Source organism: Gobius niger, assembly GCF_951799975.1.
Source record: "Gobius niger genome assembly, chromosome: 13".
NCBI classification, from domain to species: Eukaryota; Metazoa; Chordata; class Actinopteri; order Gobiiformes; family Gobiidae; genus Gobius; species Gobius niger.
In genome coordinates this window covers 2,370,987-2,392,756 of record NC_136864.1, presented here as the reverse complement: position 1 = coordinate 2,392,756, position 21,770 = coordinate 2,370,987, and the positions used below count along the sequence as shown (strand labels likewise).

General features: G+C 42.3%; 1 protein-coding gene across 1 annotated transcript; it reads left to right on the top strand.

The window, feature by feature from the left end:
• Window positions 1-9,267: 9,267 nt before the first annotated feature.
• Window positions 9,268-11,829, top strand: LOC306973342 (uncharacterized protein). Its single transcript, XM_079570253.1, has 3 exons — window positions 9,268-9,298; window positions 9,403-9,506; window positions 11,639-11,829. The coding sequence occupies exons 1-3, from the start codon at window positions 9,273-9,275 to the stop codon at window positions 11,815-11,817; spliced, it is 309 nt and encodes a 102-aa protein (XP_079426379.1). The 5' UTR covers window positions 9,268-9,272; the 3' UTR covers window positions 11,818-11,829.
• Window positions 11,830-21,770: the final 9,941 nt, after the last annotated feature.

The following is a 21,770-nucleotide window of genomic DNA, read 5'->3' as shown; positions in this document are numbered from 1 at the left end:
GAGCTCCCACCAGGTCACCAGCACTGCCTCCCAAAACACCCGACCCCAACGCGGCCCCTCCCACAGCGCCGCCTCGCAGATTACCTCAACGGGCCATCGCTCTGAAGCAACGATCGGCGGCTCCTCTCCACAAGAAACCACAAAGACCTGCCGCTCTTCCTCACAGAACTCCACAGAGGTCCACGGTGCTCCCTCACAAAGCGCCTGAGCGGACTCAAGCCAAGAAACCACCGCAAAGGTCTGCAGGTTTACTCCACAGAGCCACGGGCAGGTCTGCAGCTCAGAGGACAGTTAAAACACTACCTCAGAGAGCGCCGCCGCGGGCCAAGGCTCCGCCCCTCAGAACAGGTGACAGGTCTACAGCTCCGCCCCTCAGAACAGGCGACAGGTCTACAGCTCCGCCCCTCAGAACAGGTGAAAGATCTACAGCTTCATCCCTCAGAACAGGTGAAAGATCTACAGCTTCATCCCTCAGAACAGGTGAGAGATCTACAGCTCCGCCCCTCAGAACAGGTGAAAGATCTACAGCTTCTTCCCTCAGAACAGGTGAAAGATCTACAGCTTCATCCCTCAGAACAGGTGAAAGATCTACAGCTCCGCCCCTCAGAACAGGTGAAAGATCTACAGCTTCATCCCTCAGAACAGGTGAAAGATCCACATCCAACAGAGCCGCCGCAAAGTCTGCAGCCAAATCCTGCCGAACAGCTGTGAAGTCCAACACCTCCTCCCATAGAACATCTGTAAAGTCCGCAGCCAAGTCCCACAGAACAGCTGTCAGGTCCGCAGCCACGTCCCACAGAACAGCTGAAAGATCTAAAGCTCAGAGAGCGCCGCAGAAGTCCAGAGATCTCCACCAGAAGACGTCACAGAGGTCCACAGCCCCGGCTCACAGGAACGCTGAGAGATCTGCAGGTTCAGCCCAGAGACCGGCCGAGGTCTCGCTGAGGAGCCCCGGGGAGCAGAGGTTCTCCAGGAGAAAGAGAGGTCTTCCCCCGGACAGCAGCAGCTCCGGCCTCAAACCGTCCCGGAGCCTTCACTGAGGCCTCACTGCGCCCTCTCTGCTCCGTTTCCATTGGACATGTTTTATTTATTTTGAGAGGCTCTGGTGGAGGTGAACGAGTCTGTGTTAGTGATTTTTGTAAAATGAGTTTTGTAATTTGTTGTTTGTCTTTATTAAATTATGTTGAGCCTGTTTTGCTGAGACACTGACCTTCTCAGGAGCTTTGACTTTATTTGCAAAACACACAAATAATAAAAGGTTCTTTTGTACGTCACACAGTAAGTGGTTTGTGAGGGAGTGTTTTTGCACCTTGTTCGGCCCCGTCCACTTCTGCCTCTTTTTGCTTTGTCCTGACACATCCTTAGTCCTGACACTTCCTTTATCCTGACACTTCCTTAGTCCTGGCACTTCCTTTGTCCTGGCACTTCCTTTGTCCTGACACTTCCTTTGTCCTGACACTTCCTTAGTCCTGACACTTCCTTAGTCCTGACACTTCCTTTGTCCTGACACTTCCTTAGTCCTGACACTTCCTTTGTCCTGACACTTCCTTTGTCCTGACACTTCCTTAATCCTGACACTTCCTTTGTCCTGACACTTCCTTTGTCCTGACACTTCCTTAATCCTGACACTTCCTTAGTCCTGACACTTCCTTAATCCTGACACTTCCTTAATCCTGACACTTCCTTTGTCCTGGCACTTCCTTAGTCCTGACACTTCCTTTGTCCTGACACTTCCTTTGTCCTGACACTTCCTTTGTCCTGGCACTTCCTTTGTCCTGACACTTCCTTTGTCCTGACACTTCCTTTGTCCTGACACTTCCTTTGTCCTGACACTTCCCTTGTCCTGACACTTCCTTTGTCCTGACACTTCCTTTGTCCTGACACTTCCTTAATCCTGACACTTCCTTAATCCTGGCACTTCCTTTGTCCTGACACTTCCTTAATCCTGGCACTTCCTTCGTCCTGGCACTTCCTTTGTCCTGGCACTTCCTTTGTCCTGACACTTCCTTTGTCCTGACACTTCCTTTGTCCTGACACTTCCTTAATCCTGACACTTCCTTAATCCTGGCACTTCCTTTGCCCTGACACTTCCTTTGTCCTGACACTTCCTTAATCCTGACACTTCCTTAGTCCTGACACTTCCTTTGTCCTGACACTTCCTTAATCCTGACACTTCCTTTGTCCTGGCACTTCCTTTGTCCTGGCACTTCCTTTGTCCTGACACTTCCTTTGTCCTGACACTTCCTTAATCCTGACACTTCCTTTGTCCTGACACTTCCTTAATCCTGACACTTCCTTTGTCCTGACACTTCCTTTGTCCTGGCACTTCCTTTGTCCTGACACTTCCTTTGTCCTGACACTTCCTTAGTCCTGGCACTTCCTTTGTCCTGACACTTCGTCCTGGCACTTCCTTTGTCCTGGCACTTCCTTTGTCCTGACACTTCCTTCGTCCTGACACTTCCTTTGTCCTGACACTTCCTTCGTCCTGACACTTCCTTAATCCTGACACTTCCTTTGTCCTGGCACTTCCTTTGTCCTGGCACTTCCTTTGTCCTGGCACTTCCTTTGTCCTGACACTTCCTTTGTCCTGACACTTCCCTTGTCCTGACACTTCCTTCGTCCTGACACTTCCTTTGTCCTGACACTTCCTTTGTCCTGACACTTCCTTTGTCCTGACACTTCCTTAGTCCTGACACTTCCTTAATCCTGACACTTCCTTTGTCCTGACACTTCCTTAGTCCTGACACTTCCTTAATCCTGACACTTCCTTTGTCCTGACACTTCCTTTGTCCTGACACTTCCTTTGTCCTGACACTTCCTTAGTCCTGACACTTCCTTAATCCTGACACTTCCTTTGTCTTGACACTTCCTTTGTCTTGACACTTCCTTTGTCCTGACACTTCCTTTGTCCTGACACTTCCTTAATCCTGACACTTCCTTTGTCCTGACACTTCCTTTGTCCTGACACTTCCTTAATCCTGACACTTCCTTTGTCCTGACACTTCCTTAATCCTGACACTTCCTTTGTCCTGACACTTCCTTTGTCCTGGCACTTCCTTAGTCCTTGCACTTCCTTTATCCTGACACTTCCTTAGTCCTGACACTTCCTTAGTCCTGGCACTTCCTTAGTCCTGACACTTCCTTTGTCCTGACACTTCCTTAGTCCTGGCACTTCCTTTGTCTTGACACTTCCTTTGTCCTGGCACTTCCTTTGTCCTGACACTTCCTTAATCCTGACACTTCCTTTGTCCTGACACTTCCTTAATCCTGACACTTCCTTTGTCCTGGCACTTCCTTAATCCTGACACTTCCTTTGTCCTGACACTTCCTTTGTCCTGGCACTTCCTTTGTCCTGACACTTCCTTAGTCCTGACACTTCCTTAATCCTGACACTTCCTTTGTCCTGACACTTCCTTAGTCCTGACACTTCCTTAGTCCTGACACTTCCTTAATCCTGACACTTCCTTTGTCCTGGCACTTCCTTAGTCCTGACACTTCCTTAGTCCTGACACTTCCTTAGTCCTGACACTTCCTTAATCCTGACACTTCCTTTGTCTTGACACTTCCTTTGTCTTGACACTTCCTTTGTCCTGACACTTCCTTTGTCCTGACACTTCCTTAATCCTGACACTTCCTTAATCCTGACACTTCCTTTGTCCTGACACTTCCTTAATCCTGACACTTCCTTTGTCCTGACACTTCCTTTGTCCTGGCACTTCCTTAGTCCTGACACTTCCTTAGTCCTGACACTTCCTTAGTCCTGGCACTTCCTTAGTCCTGACACTTCCTTTGTCCTGACACTTCCTTAGTCCTGACACTTCCTTTGTCCTGACACTTCCTTTGTCCTGACACTTCCTTAGTCTTGGCACTTCCTTTGTCTTGACACTTCCTTTGTCCTGACACTTCCTTTGTCCTGGCACTTCCTTTGTCCTGACACTTCCTTTGTCCTGACACTTCCTTAATCCTGACACTTCCTTTGTCCTGACACTTCCTTAGTCCTGGCACTTCCTTTGTCTTGACACTTCCTTTGTCCTGACACTTCCTTAGTCCTGGCACTTCCTTAGTCCTGACACTTCCTTTGTCCTGACACTTCCTTAGTCCTGGCACTTCCTTTGTCTTGACACTTCCTTTGTCCTGACACTTCCTTAGTCCTGACACTTCCTTTTGTCCTGGCACTTCCTTTGTCCTGACACTTCCTTTGTCCTGACACTTCCTTAATCCTGACACTTCCTTTGTCCTGACACTTCCTTAATCCTGACACTTCCTTTGTCCTGACACTTCCTTAATCCTGACACTTCCTTTGTCCTGGCACTTCCTTAATCCTGACACTTCCTTTGTCCTGACACTTCCTTAATCCTGACACTTCCTTTGTCTTGACACTTCCTTTGTCCTGGCACTTCCTTTGTCCTGACACTTCCTTAATCCTGACACTTCCTTTGTCCTGACACTTCCTTAATCCTGACACTTCCTTTGTCCTGACACTTCCTTTGTCCTGGCACTTCCTTTGTCCTGACACTTCCTTAATCCTGACACTTCCTTTGTCCTGACACTTCCTTTGTCCTGGCACTTCCTTTGTCCTGGCACTTCCTTAATCCTGGCACTTCCTTTTGTCCTGACACTTCCTTTGTCCTGACACTTCCTTAGTCCTGACACTTCCTTTGTCCTGGCACTTCCTTTGTCCTGACACTTCCTTTTGTCCTGACACTTCCTTTGTCCTGACACTTCCTTAGTCCTGACACTTCCTTTTGTCCTGACACTTCCTTTGTCCTGACACTTCCTTTGTCCTGACACTTCCTTAGTCCTGACACTTCCTTTGTCCTGACACTTCCTTTTGTCCTGACACTTCCTTTGTCCTGACACTTCCTTTGTCCTGACACTTCCTTTGTCCTGACACTTCCTTTGTCCTGACACTTCCTTTGTCCTGACACTTCCTTTGTCCTGACACTTCCTTTGTCCTGGCACTTCCTTTGTCCTGACACTTCCTTTGTCCTGACACTTCCTTAGTCCTGACACTTCCTTTGTCCTGACACTTCCTTTGTCCTGACACTTCCTTAGTCCTGACACTTCCTTTGTCCTGACACTTCCTTTGTCCTGACACTTCCTTTTGTCCTGACACTTCCTTTGTCCTGGCACTTCCTTTGTCCTGACACTTCCTTTGTCCTGACACTTCCTTTTGTCCTGACACTTCCTTTGTCCTGGCACTTCCTTTGTCCTGACACTTCCTTTGTCCTGACACTTCCTTAGTCCTGACACTTCCTTTGTCCTGACACTTCCTTTGTCCTGACACTTCCTTAGTCCTGACACTTCCTTTGTCCTGACACTTCCTTTGTCCTGACACTTCCTTTTGTCCTGACACTTCCTTTGTCCTGGCACTTCCTTTGTCCTGACACTTCCTTTGTCCTGACACTTCCTTAGTCCTGACACTTCCTTTGTCCTGACACTTCCTTTGTCCTGGCACTTCCTTTGTCCTGACACTTCCTTTGTCCTGACACTTCCTTAGTCCTGACACTTCCTTTGTCCTGACACTTCCTTTTGTCCTGACACTTCCTTAGTCCTGACACTTCCTTTGTCCTGACACTTCCTTTGTCCTGGCACTTCCTTTGTCCTGACACTTCCTTTGTCCTGACACTTCCTTAGTCCTGACACTTCCTTTGTCCTGGCACTTCCTTTGTCCTGACACTTCCTTTGTCCTGACACTTCCTTAGTCCTGACACTTCCTTTGTCCTGACACTTCCTTTGTCCTGACACTTCCTTTGTCCTGACACTTCCGGTCGAGCTCGAAGCCCGTTTAAACGGAGAACGAAAAAATAATAATTCTGAAGAACAAGACGATGTACTTATAGATCAAAATGAAGCTTCTGCCCAGGGCCGGGTTTAAGTAAAATTGGCCCCGGGGCTTAAGTTTTTTCATGGCCCCCCATATCCTGTCTGTCAGGTTTCTCTCTCTCTCTACAATGAAAAGATTTTTATTTGAAGATGCAGAAAAAACAGTTCCATGGCCCTCGTGGATGAACCTTTGCTACTGCCAGACTGGTGGGGGGGACACATTTAAAAGGGGGGTGTGGGGGGTCGTCCCACAGAGATCTTTATTTTTATTTACATGATGCAATTTGGTGCTTTTTCATGCATTTTAACAGATCAATAGATACATAGTTTTTCCCAGTTTCAACTCAACTCAATGGTGCAAACCTTGTTTAGACCTGGTTTAGTCCTGGTTTAGTCCTGGTTTAGTCCTGGTTTAGTCCTGGTTTAGTCCTGGTTTAGTCCTGGTTTAGACCTGGTTTAGTCCTGGTTTAGTCCTGGTCTAGTCCTGGTTTAGTCCTGGTCTAGTCCTGGTTTAGTCCTGGTTTAGTCCTGGTTTAGTCCTGGTTTAGTCCTGGTTTAGACCTGGTTTAGTCCTGGTTTAGTCCTGGTCTAGTCCTGGTTTAGTCCTGGTTTAGTCCTGGTTTAGTCCTGGTTTAGACCTGGTTTAGTCCTGGTTTAGTCCTGGTCTAGTCCTGGTTTAGTCCTGGTTTAGTCCTGGTTTAGTCCTGGTCTAGTCCTGGTTTAGTCCTGGTTTAGTCCTGGTTTAGTCTCGGGTACACAGTCATCTGATGAAGCCTTACATGTGAGGAGGGGAGGAGGGGAGGGGGGGAGAAGAGAGACTCTCTCCTTTTCTCCTTTTCTTGGCCCCTGTAAGCTCTGCATAAACCCGGCCTTGCATCTGCTGCTTGGATATTTACTCTCAGTTAAAAAAGTAACTATTATTTCTACTCAAGTAAGAATACGGATATGAGAAGTAAAACGTATCACATGGTAAAACTACTCTAAGAAGAACAAGTTCTTTAAAAAGTGACTTAACGTGTACAGTAAATACTGTTAGAACGAGTTCCACAGGTTTTAGTTATGACGTTTAGTTTTTTTTTTTTAGATAAATGTTGTGTTTTCTGTTCTGTGTCCATGAGTTGCGCACTGATCGTCAGAGTTTTCCTTTAAACTCTAAAGTTCAGCCCAAAGTGACGGGTTTTTCCAGGCAGCGCCAGGTGCGCTGATGAGCCACGCCCTCCCCCCCGGAAACTCTCTCGCTCGGGCCGAACATGGCGCTGCTGATGCGCGTGCTGCTGTGGGCCTCCTGCGCGCGCTCTCTCTGGGGCCACGTGCACCGCCTGCCGCTCTCCCATCACGCCCCTGAACCGCTGGTCCCCCCGGAGACGTTCAGACCCGTCCCCCACAAGAGCCCACTTCCACCCGGGCTGGCCGCCCTGCTCCTCCCGGCCGCGCAGCAGCGGCCCCGGCCCGCGCAGCCCTCTCCCCCCGGGCCGGTGGACCTGTGGTGCGGCCTGCGGCAGGTCAGCGTGCGTGTGGACCGTCTGCGCCTCCGGCACTGGAGCAGCCCCGGCCTGTTCCGCCTCAGCCGCTGCGGGGTCAGCGCGGCCTCCCCCCGGTATCTGTACTTCCACCGCGGCCTGGGCGAGTGCGGAGGGACGGCTCAGGTAACCGGCCACGCGCTTCTCTCATGCTGCCTCCACGTGCTTTGTGTTTTTAGGGCTGCAAAATTAATTTAATTAATTTATATTTCAAAAGTGACTTAACAACAAAAAGTGCTGTGTTAATGTCGTTTGAATGAAAAGGAGCAGAGTGATCTCAGTATCAAATCACTTTACATCAGTTCTGTTATTTAGTCTTTTCATACTGTATATCAGGGGGAGGCAAGTGTGTGTCGAGGCCGATATTCATACTCCCCAAATCACCAAGAGCCGAACCATTGATGCCCAAAGTAAAGAACCATTTACTGCAAAAGCCAATGTTGTGCATTATATATGACGTAATGGGATGAAAGACAGTGTTTTCCACGTGTATAACAGTAGGTATTAAAACTTTTGAAAAATTTAATGTGAGATTAAACTTGCCAAAGAAAAAACTGGAAGAAAAAAAAGTTTTCAGATCTGCAGATGTTGCATATGAAAAGACAAATATATATTAGGATTTGTATTTAATTTTTGCATACAATTGCTAATGGGAAACACTAAAATGTAGCATATGACCTTTTATGATGGTTCGATGTTCCAACACTTCTGGGATAAAATTACACTTTTTTTTCTTGAAAAACACAAACTCCAGGCGATTTTTTTTAATCCCGTAGTAAAATGTTGTATTTACATCAAACTGTTTTTACGCAATAACCACCAAAGCAAAAAGTGGCTCATCTTCCCCCACTCTCTCTCGGACTTTAACAGGTATTTGAGCACTAATTTGTGTAATAATATTGATCAAGTTCATCTTGGGGGCCAGAGGTTCTGTGCTGGAGGGCCGGATTTGGCCCCCGGGCCTGATGTTATCAATGGTGCGGCGCTTTAACTCACACCCAGATAGACCTAGATCTAGATAGATAGATAGATGGATAGATCTGTCTGTCTGTCTGTCTGTCTGTCTGTCTGTCTGTCTGTCTGTCTGTCTGTCTGTCTGTCTGTCTGTCTGTCTGTCTGTCTGTCTGTCTGTCTGTCTGTCTGTCTGTCTGTCTGTCTGTCTGTCTGTTTTATTTATCTCTGCTGTGATGTATATATAGATCGATCGATCTGGATCTATATATACATCACAGAAGAGATAAAGTCACAAAGAAATCCTCATATGATAATAATGAATATTATTATTAATTTTCGTCGACTAAAACTAGACTAAAATTGAATTATTTTTTTTTAACTAAATCTCGACTAAAATTAAATTACATTTTAGTCAAAACTAAGACTAAAACTAAAATAAATTATGTTGTCAAAATTAACACTGAGTAACTGTTTAGAGTACAACTTTATTATTATTATTATTATTATTATTATTATTATACATTTGTCCAATGAAACTGCGTAGGTCAGAGGTTGGGACAGTCCCGACTCTTGACCGACATGTTTTGGAGGTTTGGGGAAACCGGAGGAACCGACACATGATTTACTCACTGTGGGAAGTAACTCTTTTTTTACTTTTACTTTGCAATATCACTCAAGTAGAAGTAAGAAGTACTGAATGATATAACTACTCGAATGAAAGAGTTTGTTTAAAAAGTTACTGAAGTACTTGAGTAAATGTAACTACCCGCCTCTATGACCGATGTAAACCAGGGCTTTTGGAAGTACTCGCAGTACTCCAGTTGTACTTTTTGACTCGAGTAAATCCACCCTCCTCTGGTGTTTGGTGACCTGTCGATGTTCCAGGTGGTGGGAGGGCAGCTGGTGTACTCGTACTCCCTGACCTACACCGCTCCTCGCCGCGGCTTCGTGCTCCGAGCTCCTCCCCTGAACATGCGCCTCAGCTGCCACTACAACAGGTACTCCCTCAGTATGACACATCCATGGTACTCCTGAGGTCCGGGTCCGTCTTTAATCCTCCTGAGGTCCGGGTCCGTCTTTAATCCTCCTGGTCCGTCCTCAGGTTCCATTACTCGTACAGAGTCGGGTTCCAGCCGCAGGCCCCGCCCTCGCTCTTCCTGAAGAGCATCCGGAGCCAGACCAGCTTCAGCCTCAGCGTCTGCAACAGTGAGTCCACCATACACTTTTTACCGATACTTTACCAAGACTTTACATCAGTCTCTATGATCAAACTGAAGCATATTTCTGTTTGTCAGAATACACACACTTTCCGTAAAGGTTAAAGTTCTTTGGATAACTTGATTCCAAAGTTCTCTACATTTTTTTCTCCAGTTTTTCCCTGGAGGAGACGGAAAAAGGTCAAGGCGCTGAATTATGTGATTGTAGCATTTTCCTATTAGAATAAAATGGGCCGTTCTGGGGCGGACTGGGACTGAAAAACAGCCCTGGACTCTGACCAGCCTGGCCCAAATTAGCGTAATTGTGACACTTCCACAAATACATGTTTTAACCTCTTACCTCCCGCCTAAACCAAATGCGTTCTGTCCTCTTTTGGCTGTGTAACACCTCATTTGAAAGCTAAGACCCACAAAACTGACCTTTTTCCTCGCGCTGTTGCTGTGTTGTCACCTTTTGTATAGGGATGCACAGATACCGATACCAGTATTGGGTATCGGGCCGATACCACAGGCTTGTACTCATACTCGTACTCATTCATGAGGTCCCGATACCAGAAACGATACCATTTGACCTACGAGGCGCAGCTACGAGGCGCAGCTACGAGGCGCAGCTCTCAGCTGAGGAGAGAAGAAGCAACAAACTGGAGAATAGTTTAGTGTAAATACAATAATCCACATAGAGCTGACTTTATTACAGACTGCGCTCTCTAAACCAGAGTCTGAGCTGGATTTAACCAGAGCTAATGTTGTTAGCTGCGAGTTAGCAACGTTAGCATGTATGTTGTAAACACTGCAGCACTAGCAGTTTTGGCCATTCTGACGCCGTTTTATGCCCAGGGGTTTATTCATCTGAAAAACTAACCCAGCGACTAAAAAGTCCTCAGAAAATCCAAATTAAAGACATACAGCATGTTTATATTGAGGGAAAATGAGCTGCAGCAGAACAAGGAAAACGCTGTAGCTACTCGCTAAGTTACTACAAACACACGAGAAAATCTACAGGAGCTGAAGTAAAGACGAAAAGAGACCATTTAAGAAACATCTCAATACTATTGTTACATAAAAACACATAAATGAATAAAGCTCAGGCATTGGGAGCTTTAGGACATGGACTTTTCTGTCTATGATGGACAGAGACATAAAAATAAAAAATTATATTTAATGAAAATAAACAAAATAAATGGCATCAGCACAATTCTAATATAACTGCTCTTAAAAGTGTCGCCGACTTTACTTAAGGAAATGTAAATGAGTAAATTAACTAATTACAAACTAATCTGCTGTGAAAGAAGTAAGAACGTTGAAGAAAATGCCTTGTACTCGTATCGGTATTCGGTATCGGCGAGTACTTAAATCAAAGTACTCGTATCGGTTTTAGAAAAAGTGGTATCGGTGCCTCCCTACTTTTGTATTTTTTTTTTTTTTGTGTGTGACATTTTTGTAGAATTTTTGTAGAATTTCTGTCACATTTTTGGTGTTTTTTTCCCAAGAATCTTTTTGATTAGGGTAAAGCCAAACTGGAGAAAATGGGATCCGTTCAGGTGGGAGTTACCGCGCCCGCCTTAACACTAACAAGTGCATTTTCCCCAGTTCAGCTTTTTATTATTGTTTTTTTGATCGGCATCATCAGCAAAAAGAGCGGGAAAGGCGGTCGTGGAAACGGAAGCAAAATCATTAATATAAATAATAAATAATAATGGTCCCAAAATTGAACCTTGTGGCACACCATACTCCACGGAATTCCTTTTAGATTCATGTTTTTTATACTGGGCTTTACCCAAATCTAAAAGCTTCTCGACTGGAGAGCAACAATGTAACGCCTCATTTGAAAGCTAAGACCTACAAAAGTGATGGAAAGTTTTCGTCACGTCGCCACATTTTTGTCATATTTTTGTTGTTTTTTAAAATTATTTTCTCTATCATTTTTTGTCCATGTTTTTCTCATTTTTTCATCCTCTTCTTCTCGCTATTTTGATGCCTTTCTTTTTAGCTTTTAGATTTGGATACAAAAGAATCAAAATCAGGCTTTATTGTTTACGAAAATACGCTAAATTCTCCGTAAAGTTTAGTGTTTTCCTTCTAAAGTTCCTCTTCTCCAGAACCCCCTTGTGTGTGTGGCAGGTCAGTGGGAGGTGCTGCCCCCGGAGCACAGCTTCCTCCTGGGGGAGCCGGTTTACTTCGTAGCCCAGACCGGGGCCCTGTCGGCCGGGGAGAGGCTCTACGTGGACGCCTGTCACGTGACCAGCTCCCCGGACCCCGGCAGCTCCTCCAGGCTGGACATCATCGCCAACTTTGGGTGAGCGGCTCTTTTTCATTTGGGATTGTTCGTTCGTTCGTTATTTAATTTTGAACATGTGAGCAACACAACACCTTTACAACATTTTAAACGTAAAGGCTGTTACAAATCAAAAAGACAAAAGCAAACTTGCCAGTTCCCTTGAAAAGCCAAATTCAAATGCACATGTCCAAAAAGGAGTGAAGAGAAGTTTAACTTATTTAACCCCACCCCCTATTTCAAAAACAGATTGATTACATCAGTTTCCTGTTCGTACATAGTTACTCAAAACTCAAAAGAAAAACGCTAAGTAGCAACAGTAACAAAGCACATACATGAGATGAATCACTTATCTGTAAGTTCTGTTGTCTCATATTTCAAAAAGATGTTTTCTTTATATTTCCTCTTAAACTGATTCATGCTTGAGCACAGTTTTCGATCTGAGCTTAAATCATTCCATAATTTGGCACCAGTAATGGAAACACAAACACTTGTCATAGTTGATTTGAACGTTTGTGTTGTAAATTTATGGTCATCAGCTGATCCTGAGGCTGTACACAGTTTGTTGTGTGAGAAAATGCGTTTGTATGTTGTTTGGTAGAGTATTCTGCTGTACTCTGAACATTATTTGGGCTGTTTGATAATCTACAAGGTCAGTGAGTTTAATGACTTTTGATTCCAAGAACAATATGTTGGTTTGATCAAGATAACCAGATTTGTTGATAATTCTCACGGCTCTTTTTTGTAGACGAGTTAGTGAAATCAGTGAACTTTTGTAATTATTTCCCAAATCTCAGCACAATAGCTTAGATAGGGTAATACCAGTGAACAATACAATATATGAAGTGATTTATGATCTAAAAGGTACTTTGACTTCTGCATTATAGAAATGTTTCTTGATATCTTGTTCCCAATATGTTCTATATGACCTTTCCATCAAATTTCATCAATTATTACTCCAAGAAATTTGATTTTTTTTTTTCACAATTTCAATAACTGATCCATTTATTTGCAATTGTGCCTCTGATTGTGATGTGAGGTCGACTTTTATGTTTTTTTCTAAAGCTGGTGCCGATATCTTTGGCCGATTTTTAAAAATGTCTGATCTATAATCCTGTGTGTGAAGCTTCTAAACTGTAAAATGAGTCAGTGTTGAAATGTGACCGCAGGGGGCGCTTTATTATAGGGCTGGTTTATTCAGGACATTCATGTTTAGTAGAGACTTCAGAGGGAGTTTGGAAGACAAGAATCAGCAGAATAACAATGAGGGCAAGTCTCCATCTCTTTCTGGAAGGATAACACGAGTCTCCAGGTAGTCTCAGTGAAAACAAACAGGTTACGTTCCAGCAGAGTCTCCGCATGGTCTCCGAGACGTCTGCAAGGTCTCAAGCAGTTGTGTTGCGAACATTATTTACGTTATACGTTTCTGTGACGTCCCTGCAATGTCTCCAAGACCAGTCAGAGACCAAGGCGATCTCAGAGACTCCATATATATACAGTAACTACCTGGAGACATCTCCATGAGCAGCAGCGACTCTAGTCTCCAGCTAGTCTCCAGGCCGGTGAGTTAGGCCCTTTACTCAAACCTCCATGTGAAGGTTAATGGTGGAGCCCCTCTTCAGTCTCATGACCTAAACATCTCTGAAGATCTTAATAAACCTCCAAAGGGCAGTGTGGGACAGACCAGAACCTCTCAGCTCTGGGAGACTTTTGTGAAGAAAGAACGAAAATGTTTTAAACTAGAATTGAAAGAGTCTTAACTGCCTAGAAAAGCCTTTAACCCCTTAACTCCCACCGGAACCGAGCACATTTTCTCCAGTTTGGCTTTACCCCAATCCAAAAGCTTCTGGAAAAAAGGTGTGAAAATAGCGACAACTCTGAGACGAAAACAATGATGGAAATGTCACAGAAATGTCACAAGAAATTGACAAAAATGTGACGAAAAAATGACAAAAATGTGACAAAAATTTGATAAAAATTTGACGAAAAAATGACAAAAATGTGACAAAAATTTGATTAAAATTTGACCAAAAAATGACAAAAATGTGACAAAAATGTGATAAAAATTTGACGAAAAAATGACAAAAATGTGATAAAAATGTGATAAAAATTTGACGAAAAAATTGGCAAAAAATGTGATAAAAATTTGACAAAAAAATGACAAAAATGTGACAAAAATGTGATAAAAATTTGACGAAAAAATGACAAAAATGTGATAAAAATTTGACCAAAAAAATGACAAAAATGTGATAAAAATTTGACGAAAAAATCACAAAAATTTGATAAAAATTTGACAAAAAAATGACAAAAATGTGACAAAAATGTGATAAAAATTTGACGAAAAAATGACAAAAATGTGATAAAAATTTGACCAAAAAAATGACAAAAATGTGATAAAAATTTGACGAAAAAATCACAAAAATGTGATAAAAAAAGGACAAAAAAATGACAAAAATGTGATAAAAATTTGACAAAAAAAATGACAAAAATGTGACAAATGTGATAAAAATTTGACGAAAAAATGACAAATTGATAAAAATTTGACAAAAAAATGACAAATGTGATAAAAAAAATGACAAAAAATGACAAAAGTGATAAAAATTTGACAAAAAAATGACAAAAAATGACAAAAATGTGACAAAAAATTGGCAAAAAATGGACCAAAAAATTGACAAAAAATGAATTGAATACCCGACAAAAAAATTATGGAAAAAAAAATCTGATAACGTGAGAAAAAAAGATCTCTCGGTTCAGGCGGGAGTTAAGAGGTTAAAACTGTGATACTTCCATATCGGGGCCTCCTTTTCTCTGGGCTTTACTTCCTTCTGTTATCTTGAATTCCTTTTGGAGCTCACTTCATCCTCATCTCCCTTCCCTCTGCTGCGTGTCTCTCCGCAGCTGCATGGTGGACAGCGCCCGGGCCGACAGCAGCTCGCACTTCCACGGGCGAGCGTCCCGTGAGCTGCGTTTCTCCGTGGACTCGCTGCTCTTCAGCCCCGAGCCGCAGGTCAGTGTTTCAGTTCTTCTCATGTCGAGGAGGAACCGCCTGACGCTGCTCTCCCGCTCAGATGATGTTCCTGCACTGCTCCATGTCTGTGGGCCTCCAGCCGACGCCGTCCTCCAAGAGCTGCACCTACGACAAGGCGGCGGGCAGGTGGGCGGAGCTAACGAGACGCGGACTGTGAAGAAACCGGATAAAGTTTAGTCTCTGTGTCTGCACATGTGCCTGTGTTTAAAGTGTCTTTAGCCGCTGCCGTCTCCCACACAGGAAATGACCATATTTGGATTACAGCGGCACAGCCAGGCTGGAAAAACTATAAAATTTTGTACTATTCCAAAATATTCAACACTTTTCCAACACTTAAAAAAAAAAAAAGGAAAAAAAAGAAAAAATCATAAAAATTAAAATTCACCAAAAAAACATTTCAAAACTTTCCAATTTTTTTTGAATTTTTTTTAAAAACAATGTAAATACTCAAAATTAAAAAGAAAGAAAAATTCACAAAAAATAATTTCACCAAATTTTTTTTTCTAAACTTTTAAAAAAAAAAACTTTTCAAAGCTTCTCCCCAAAATATCAAACATTTTCAAAACTATAAATACAAATTCTGTACTATTCCAAAATTTTCAACATTTTTCCAACACTTAAAAAAAAAAAAAAAATCAAACATTAAAAAAAAGAAATAGCTATAAATTCATTTCACAAAAAATGAAAAAAAAAAATCTAAACTTTCCCATAATTTTCTAAGTCTTTTCCAAAAACCTTTAAAACTTTTAAAAACATTTTCAAAACTACAAAAATTTCCAAACTTTCTAAACTTTCCAATTTTTTGGGGGGAAAATGTTCTAAAAACATGAAAAAAAATGAAAAGCTTTTCCCAAAAAAATATAATTTTCAAGAAAATAAATACAAATTACTGTACTATTCCATTTTTTTTCAACACTTAAAAAAAATTAAATACTCAAAAATTAGAAAGAAAAAAAGAAAGAGAAAGAAAGAAAAATTCACAAAAAATAATTTCACAAAAAAGAAAATTCTAAACTTTCCAAAACTTTTTGGAAAAATTTCCCAAAATTTTGAAAGCCTTTTCTAAAAACTTAAAAAAAAACTTTTCAAAGCTTCTCCCCAAAATATCAAATATTTTCAAAACTATAAATACAAATTCTGTCCTATTCCAAAATTTTCAACACTTTTCCAACACTTAAAAAAATAATAATAATTGCTAAAAATTAATTTCACAAAAAAATCTCTAAGTCTTTTCCAAAAACTTTAAAAACTTTCAAAAAAATACATACAAATTCTGTACTATTCCAATTTTTTTCAACACTTAAAAAAATTAAATACTCAAAAATTAAAAAAGAAAAATTCCCCAAAAAAATTTCACAAAAAAAAAAAAATTCTAGACTTTCCCAACATTTTCTAAGTCTTTTCCAAAAACCTTTTAAAAACTTTTCAAAACATTTTTAAAACTCCAAAAATTTCCAAACTTTTCCACAAAGGAAATGACCATATTTGGATTACACAGCCATGTCGGAGTCACTTTCCGATAAACTTAGACGCAACAAAACATCAAGTGTCAAAATGTTAAACTTCCCAGTGATTGTGTCTGAGGTGTCGTTGTGCAGGTGGCTGGAGCTGGAGGCCTCCCCGTCCGTGTGCTCCTGCTGTGAGGCCGTCTGTGTGGACCCCGACCGCGGTGAGAACATTCAGCTCAGCCTTTTACAAACCTGCGGATGAGAAGAGCTGCTCGTTTGAAACAGTCTCTCCCGGAGAAGATCCTGCAGCTCGGGCTCATTTGTTTCCACCTTTGTCTGCAGCCGACAGCACCACAGTGAGCAGCACAGCCTGGAACATGGCTCAGCCCCCAGAACATCTGCACCAGGACGTGTCTCCGAGGAGTAGAGGACCAGGCCTGACACAGGAACTTCAGCACCACCAGGATGTGTCTCTGAAGAGAGGAGGACCAGGCCTGACACAGGAGCATCTGCACCATGATGTGTCTATGAAGAGAGGAGGACCAGGCCTGACACAGGAGCATCTGCACCACGATGTGTCTCTGAAGAGAGGAGGACCAGGTCTGACACAGGAGCATCTGCACCATGATGTGTCTCTGAAGAGAGGAGGACCAGGTCTGACACAGGAGCATCTGCACCACGATGTGTCTCTGAAGAGAGGAGGACCAGGTCTGACACAGGAGCATCTGCACCATGATGTGTCTCTGAAGAGAGGAGGACCAGGTCTGACACAGGAGCATCTGCACCATGATGTGTCTCTGAAGAGAGGAGAACCAGGCCTGACACAGGAGCTTCAGCACCATGATGTGTCTCTGAAGAGAGGAGGACCAGGCCTGACACAGGAGCATCTGCACCATGATGTGTCTCTGAAGAGAGGAGAACCAGGCCTGACACAGGAGCTTCAGCACCATGATGTGTCTCTGAAGAGAGGAGGACCAGGCCTGACACAGGAGCATCTTCACCATGATGATGTGTCTCTGAAGAGAGGAGGACCAAGTCTGACACAGGAGCATCTGCACCATGATGTGTCTCTGAAGAGAGGAGGACCAGGCCTGACCGAGGAGCATCAGCACCATGATGATGTGTCTCTGAAGAGAGGAGGACCAGGCCTGACCGAGGAGCATCAGCACCATGATGTGTCTCTGAAGAGAGGAGGACCAGGCCTGACTGAGGAGCATCAGCACCATGATGATGTGTCTCTGAAGAGAGGAGGACCAGGCCTGACACAGGAGCATCTTCACCATGATGATGTGTCTCTGAAGAGAGGAGGACCAAGTCTGTCTGTGGACCTACTTCAGGGGCAAAGAGCTCTGAGAGGAGGAGGACCAAACCTCACAGAGGAGCCACTTCAGGACGATTTGTCTCTGACGAGGGGAGACCTGGGCCTGACAGAGGAGCATCTGCACCATGATGATGTGTCTATGAAGAGAGGAGGACCAGGCCTGACACAGGAGCATCAGCACCATGATGATGTGTCTCTGAAGAGAGGAGGACCAGGCCTGACCGAGGAGCATCTGCACCAGGACGTGTCTATGAAGAGAGGAGGACCAGGCCTGACACAGGAGCATCTGCACCATGATGACGTGTCTCTGAAGAGTAGAGGACCAGGTCTGTCTGTGGACCTACTTCAGGAGCAAGGATCTCTGAGAGAAGGAGAACCAGGTCTAACAGAAGAGCCTCTGCACTATGATGACGTGTCTCTGAGAGAAGGAGAACCAGACCTGACAGAGGACCTACAGCACCATGATGACATGTTTCTGAAGAGAGGAGAACAAGACCTGACACAGGAGCAGCTGCATCATGACAACATGTTCCTGACAAGGGGAAAACCAGACCTGTCTTTGGACCTACTTCAGGGGCCAAGATCTCTGAGAGGAGGAGGACCAAACCTGACAGAGGAGCCACTTCAGGACGATTTGTCTCTGACGAGGGGAGACCTGGGCCTGACAGAGGAACTTCTGCACCATCATGACGTATCACTGAAGAGTAGAGGACCAGGTCTGTCTGTGGACCTACTTCAGGGGCAAGGCTCTCTGAGAGGAGGACCAAACCTGACAGAGGAGCCACTTCAGGACGATTTGTCTTTGGAAAGAGGACAAGACCTGACGGAGGAGCTTCTGCACCACGATGGCGTGTCCCTGAACACGGAAGGACCAGGTAAAGGTGGGTAATATATCATCTCCAACTGGGGCGTCCAAACCTTTGTCATTGAGGGCCACAGTGCTGTAAGAAGGTTCTCCTGTTCCTCAGACCTTTAGTCAGGCTTGGAACCTCGGGCACCTCTGGTCTATATTGTCAAAACCAAAATGGTTTCCAAAAATGGGGTAGAAATGGGGAAAGTGTTTCGAAAGTTCCTTTAACCTCTTAACTCCCGCCTGAACCGAGAGCATTTTCTCCAGTTCAGCTTTACCCAAATCCTGTAGGCCAGTGTAACACCTCATTTGAAAGCTAAGACCTACAAAACTCGTCTGAATGGATCTTTATCCTCACGTCATCAGATTTTTTTCCATCTTTTTTGGGGGGTTTTCAACTCATTTTCTAGCTCAAATTAGTCATTTTTTCTCACATTTTTATCGCATTTGTCACATTTTTTGTCTTTTTTTAATCATTTTTTGTCTTTTTTTAGTCATTTTTTGTGATTTTTTTGTGATTTTTTTTGTCAAATTTTTATCACATTTTTTGTCTTTTTTTAATCAATTTTTTGTCACATTTTTTGTCCATTTTTCATCTTTTTTTCTCACATTTTTCTCACATTCGTCCCATTTTTTGTCACATTTTTTGTCACATTTTTTGTCTTTTTAATCTTTTTTTTTGTCTTTTTTTGTCCATTTTTTGTGATTTTTTTTGGTCAAATTTTTATCACATTTTTGTCACATTTTTTGTCTTTTTTTAATCAATTTTTCGTCACTTTTTTGTCACATCTTCATCATTGTTTTCATCTCAGTTTTGTTGCTATTTTCACAGCTTTTTTCCAGAAGCTTTTGGATTGGGGTAAAGCCAAACTGGAGAAAATGTGCTCGGTTCAGGTGGGAGTTAAGGGGTAACTTATGTGTGTTATATCCCCCTGGTCGCCTCATTTGAAAGCTAAGACCTACAAAACTAAATTTGATATTTTTCCTCACATCAGATTTTTTTTCATCACTTTTTTGTTGGGCAGTTGTCTCATTTTTGTCAAATTTTCGTGACTTTTTTTGTCACTTTTTCATCCAATTTTTCGAATTATTTTTTTTTTGTCCATTTTTTTTGTCACTTTTTTCTCATTTGTTCGTCAAATTATTCACATATTTTTGTCAAATTTTTAAAACTTTTTTTGTTAATTTTTTGTCACTTTTTCGTCCATTTTTTCCTCGATTTTTCGTCAAATTTTTCTCACTTTTTTCTCACTTTTTTCTCAATTTTTTGTTATTTTTTTGTCCATTTTTTCTCAATTTTTTGTCAAATTATTCAATTTTTTTTTGTCAAATTCTTATAACCTTTTCGTCCATTTTTTCTCCATTTTTTGTCAATTTTTTCCTCAATTTTTCATCAAATTATTCACATTTTTCGTCACTTTTTTCTCAATTTTTTGTAATTTTTCTCACTTTTGTCACTTTTTCGTCAAATTATTCGCATTGTTTTTTGTCATATTCTTATAACTTTTTTGTCAATTTTTTGTCACTTTTTCGTCCCATTTTTTCTCAATTTTTTGTAAAATTTTTGTCATTTTTTGGTACATTTTTTGTCACTTTTTGTCACTTTTTTCACATTTTCCTCCTTGTTTTCGTCTGTTTTGTTGCTATTTCCACACCTTTTTCCAGAAGCTTTTGGATTGGGGTAAAGCTGGAGAAAACGTGCTCAGTTCAGGTGGGAGTTAAGGGGTTAAACATGTTTCTTTCTGTCCTTATCTTCCAGGCTCAGGACCAGGCCTGACGGAGGAGCTGCTTCAGGATGACCGGTCTCTGACGAGGGGGGGCGCGGACGAGCACTGGGCCCAAAGCCGAGGAGACACGCCCGGGAACGACCACGGCGAGGAGCCACGGCCCCCCCACAGCAGCCCCCCCCTCACTAACCCGCCGTCTGCTCAGAACCAGAGCTCGACCGCGGCCGGACTGGGCAGCTGACTGACCGCCGGCCTCTTCGGGGTCATGGTCTTTGTGAAGATGTGCAGATCCAGGACTTTAGGGGGAACATGATGAGCTCTCGATGAAACTTTGGTGAAAGTATTAATTAAAGTACCTGGACTCTGGATCTGCAGGTGTTACTATAGCAGGACACTGAGCAGCTGAAAGGTTTGATGCAGCACTTCCTGAAGCACATTTGTCAAATAAAGAAAATTCTATTGTGATTCAGTGATTTTATTTTTAGAATGTGAGCCGTATTTAAATCAGTAACCCCTTAACTCCCATTTTCTCCAGTTTGGCTTTACCCCAATCCAAAAGCTTCTGGAAAAAGGTGGGAAAATAGCAACAAAACGGAGACGAAAACAATGATGGAAATGTGACAAAGTGAGAAAACTTTGACAAAAAAGTGACGAAAAAATGACAAAAATATTGATAAAAATGACACAAAAAATGACAAATGTGACAAAAAGAGACAAAAAATGACAAAATATGGATGAAAAAATGTGACCAAAAAATGACAAAAAAAATGACAAATTGATTAAAAAATGTGACAAATGAAAAAAAAAAATATTAAAAAAAGACAAAAAATGAACCAAAAAATTGATTAAAAATGACCAAAAAATTGACAAATTGATAAAAATGACCCAAAAAATGACAAAAAAATGTATTAAAAAAAGACGAAAAAAGAGCCTAAAAATGGATAAAAATGAAACAAAAAATGTGACAAATGGACAAAAAATGACAAAAAAAATTGATTAAAAAAAGACCAAAAATAACCAAAAAAAAATGGATGACACAAAAAATGTGACAGAGACAAAAAATGGAAAAAAAATGACCCCAAAAATGTGACAAAAAAATGGATAAAAGTGACAAAAAATGACGACAAATGGACCAAAAAATGTGACCAAAAAATGACAAAAACATTTTACAAAAAGAGACAAAAGACCCCAAAATTGACTAAATTGATTTAAAAAAGACTAAAAATGACTAAAAATGGCAAATTTGACAAATGACAAAAAAAATGGATAAAAATGACAAAGTTACAAAATGAGTTGAATACCCCCCAAAAAGATGGAAAAAAATCAGATGATGTGAGGAAAAAGATCTATTTACATGAGTTTTGTAGGTCTTGACTTTCAAATGAGGCGTTACACTGGCCTACAGGATTTGGGTAAAGCTGAACTGGAGAAAATGCTCTCGGTTCAGGCGGAGTTAAGAGGTTAAAGGGTGAAGGTTGGGTAGATTTAATTTACATTGTCACAGATTACTAAGGAAATTGGTAACTTTTATAATCAAGTAATAGGTAAAGTAACTTGGTGAGATTACTAGTTACATTAATCACCTCCGCCTCAAATCCCAGGTT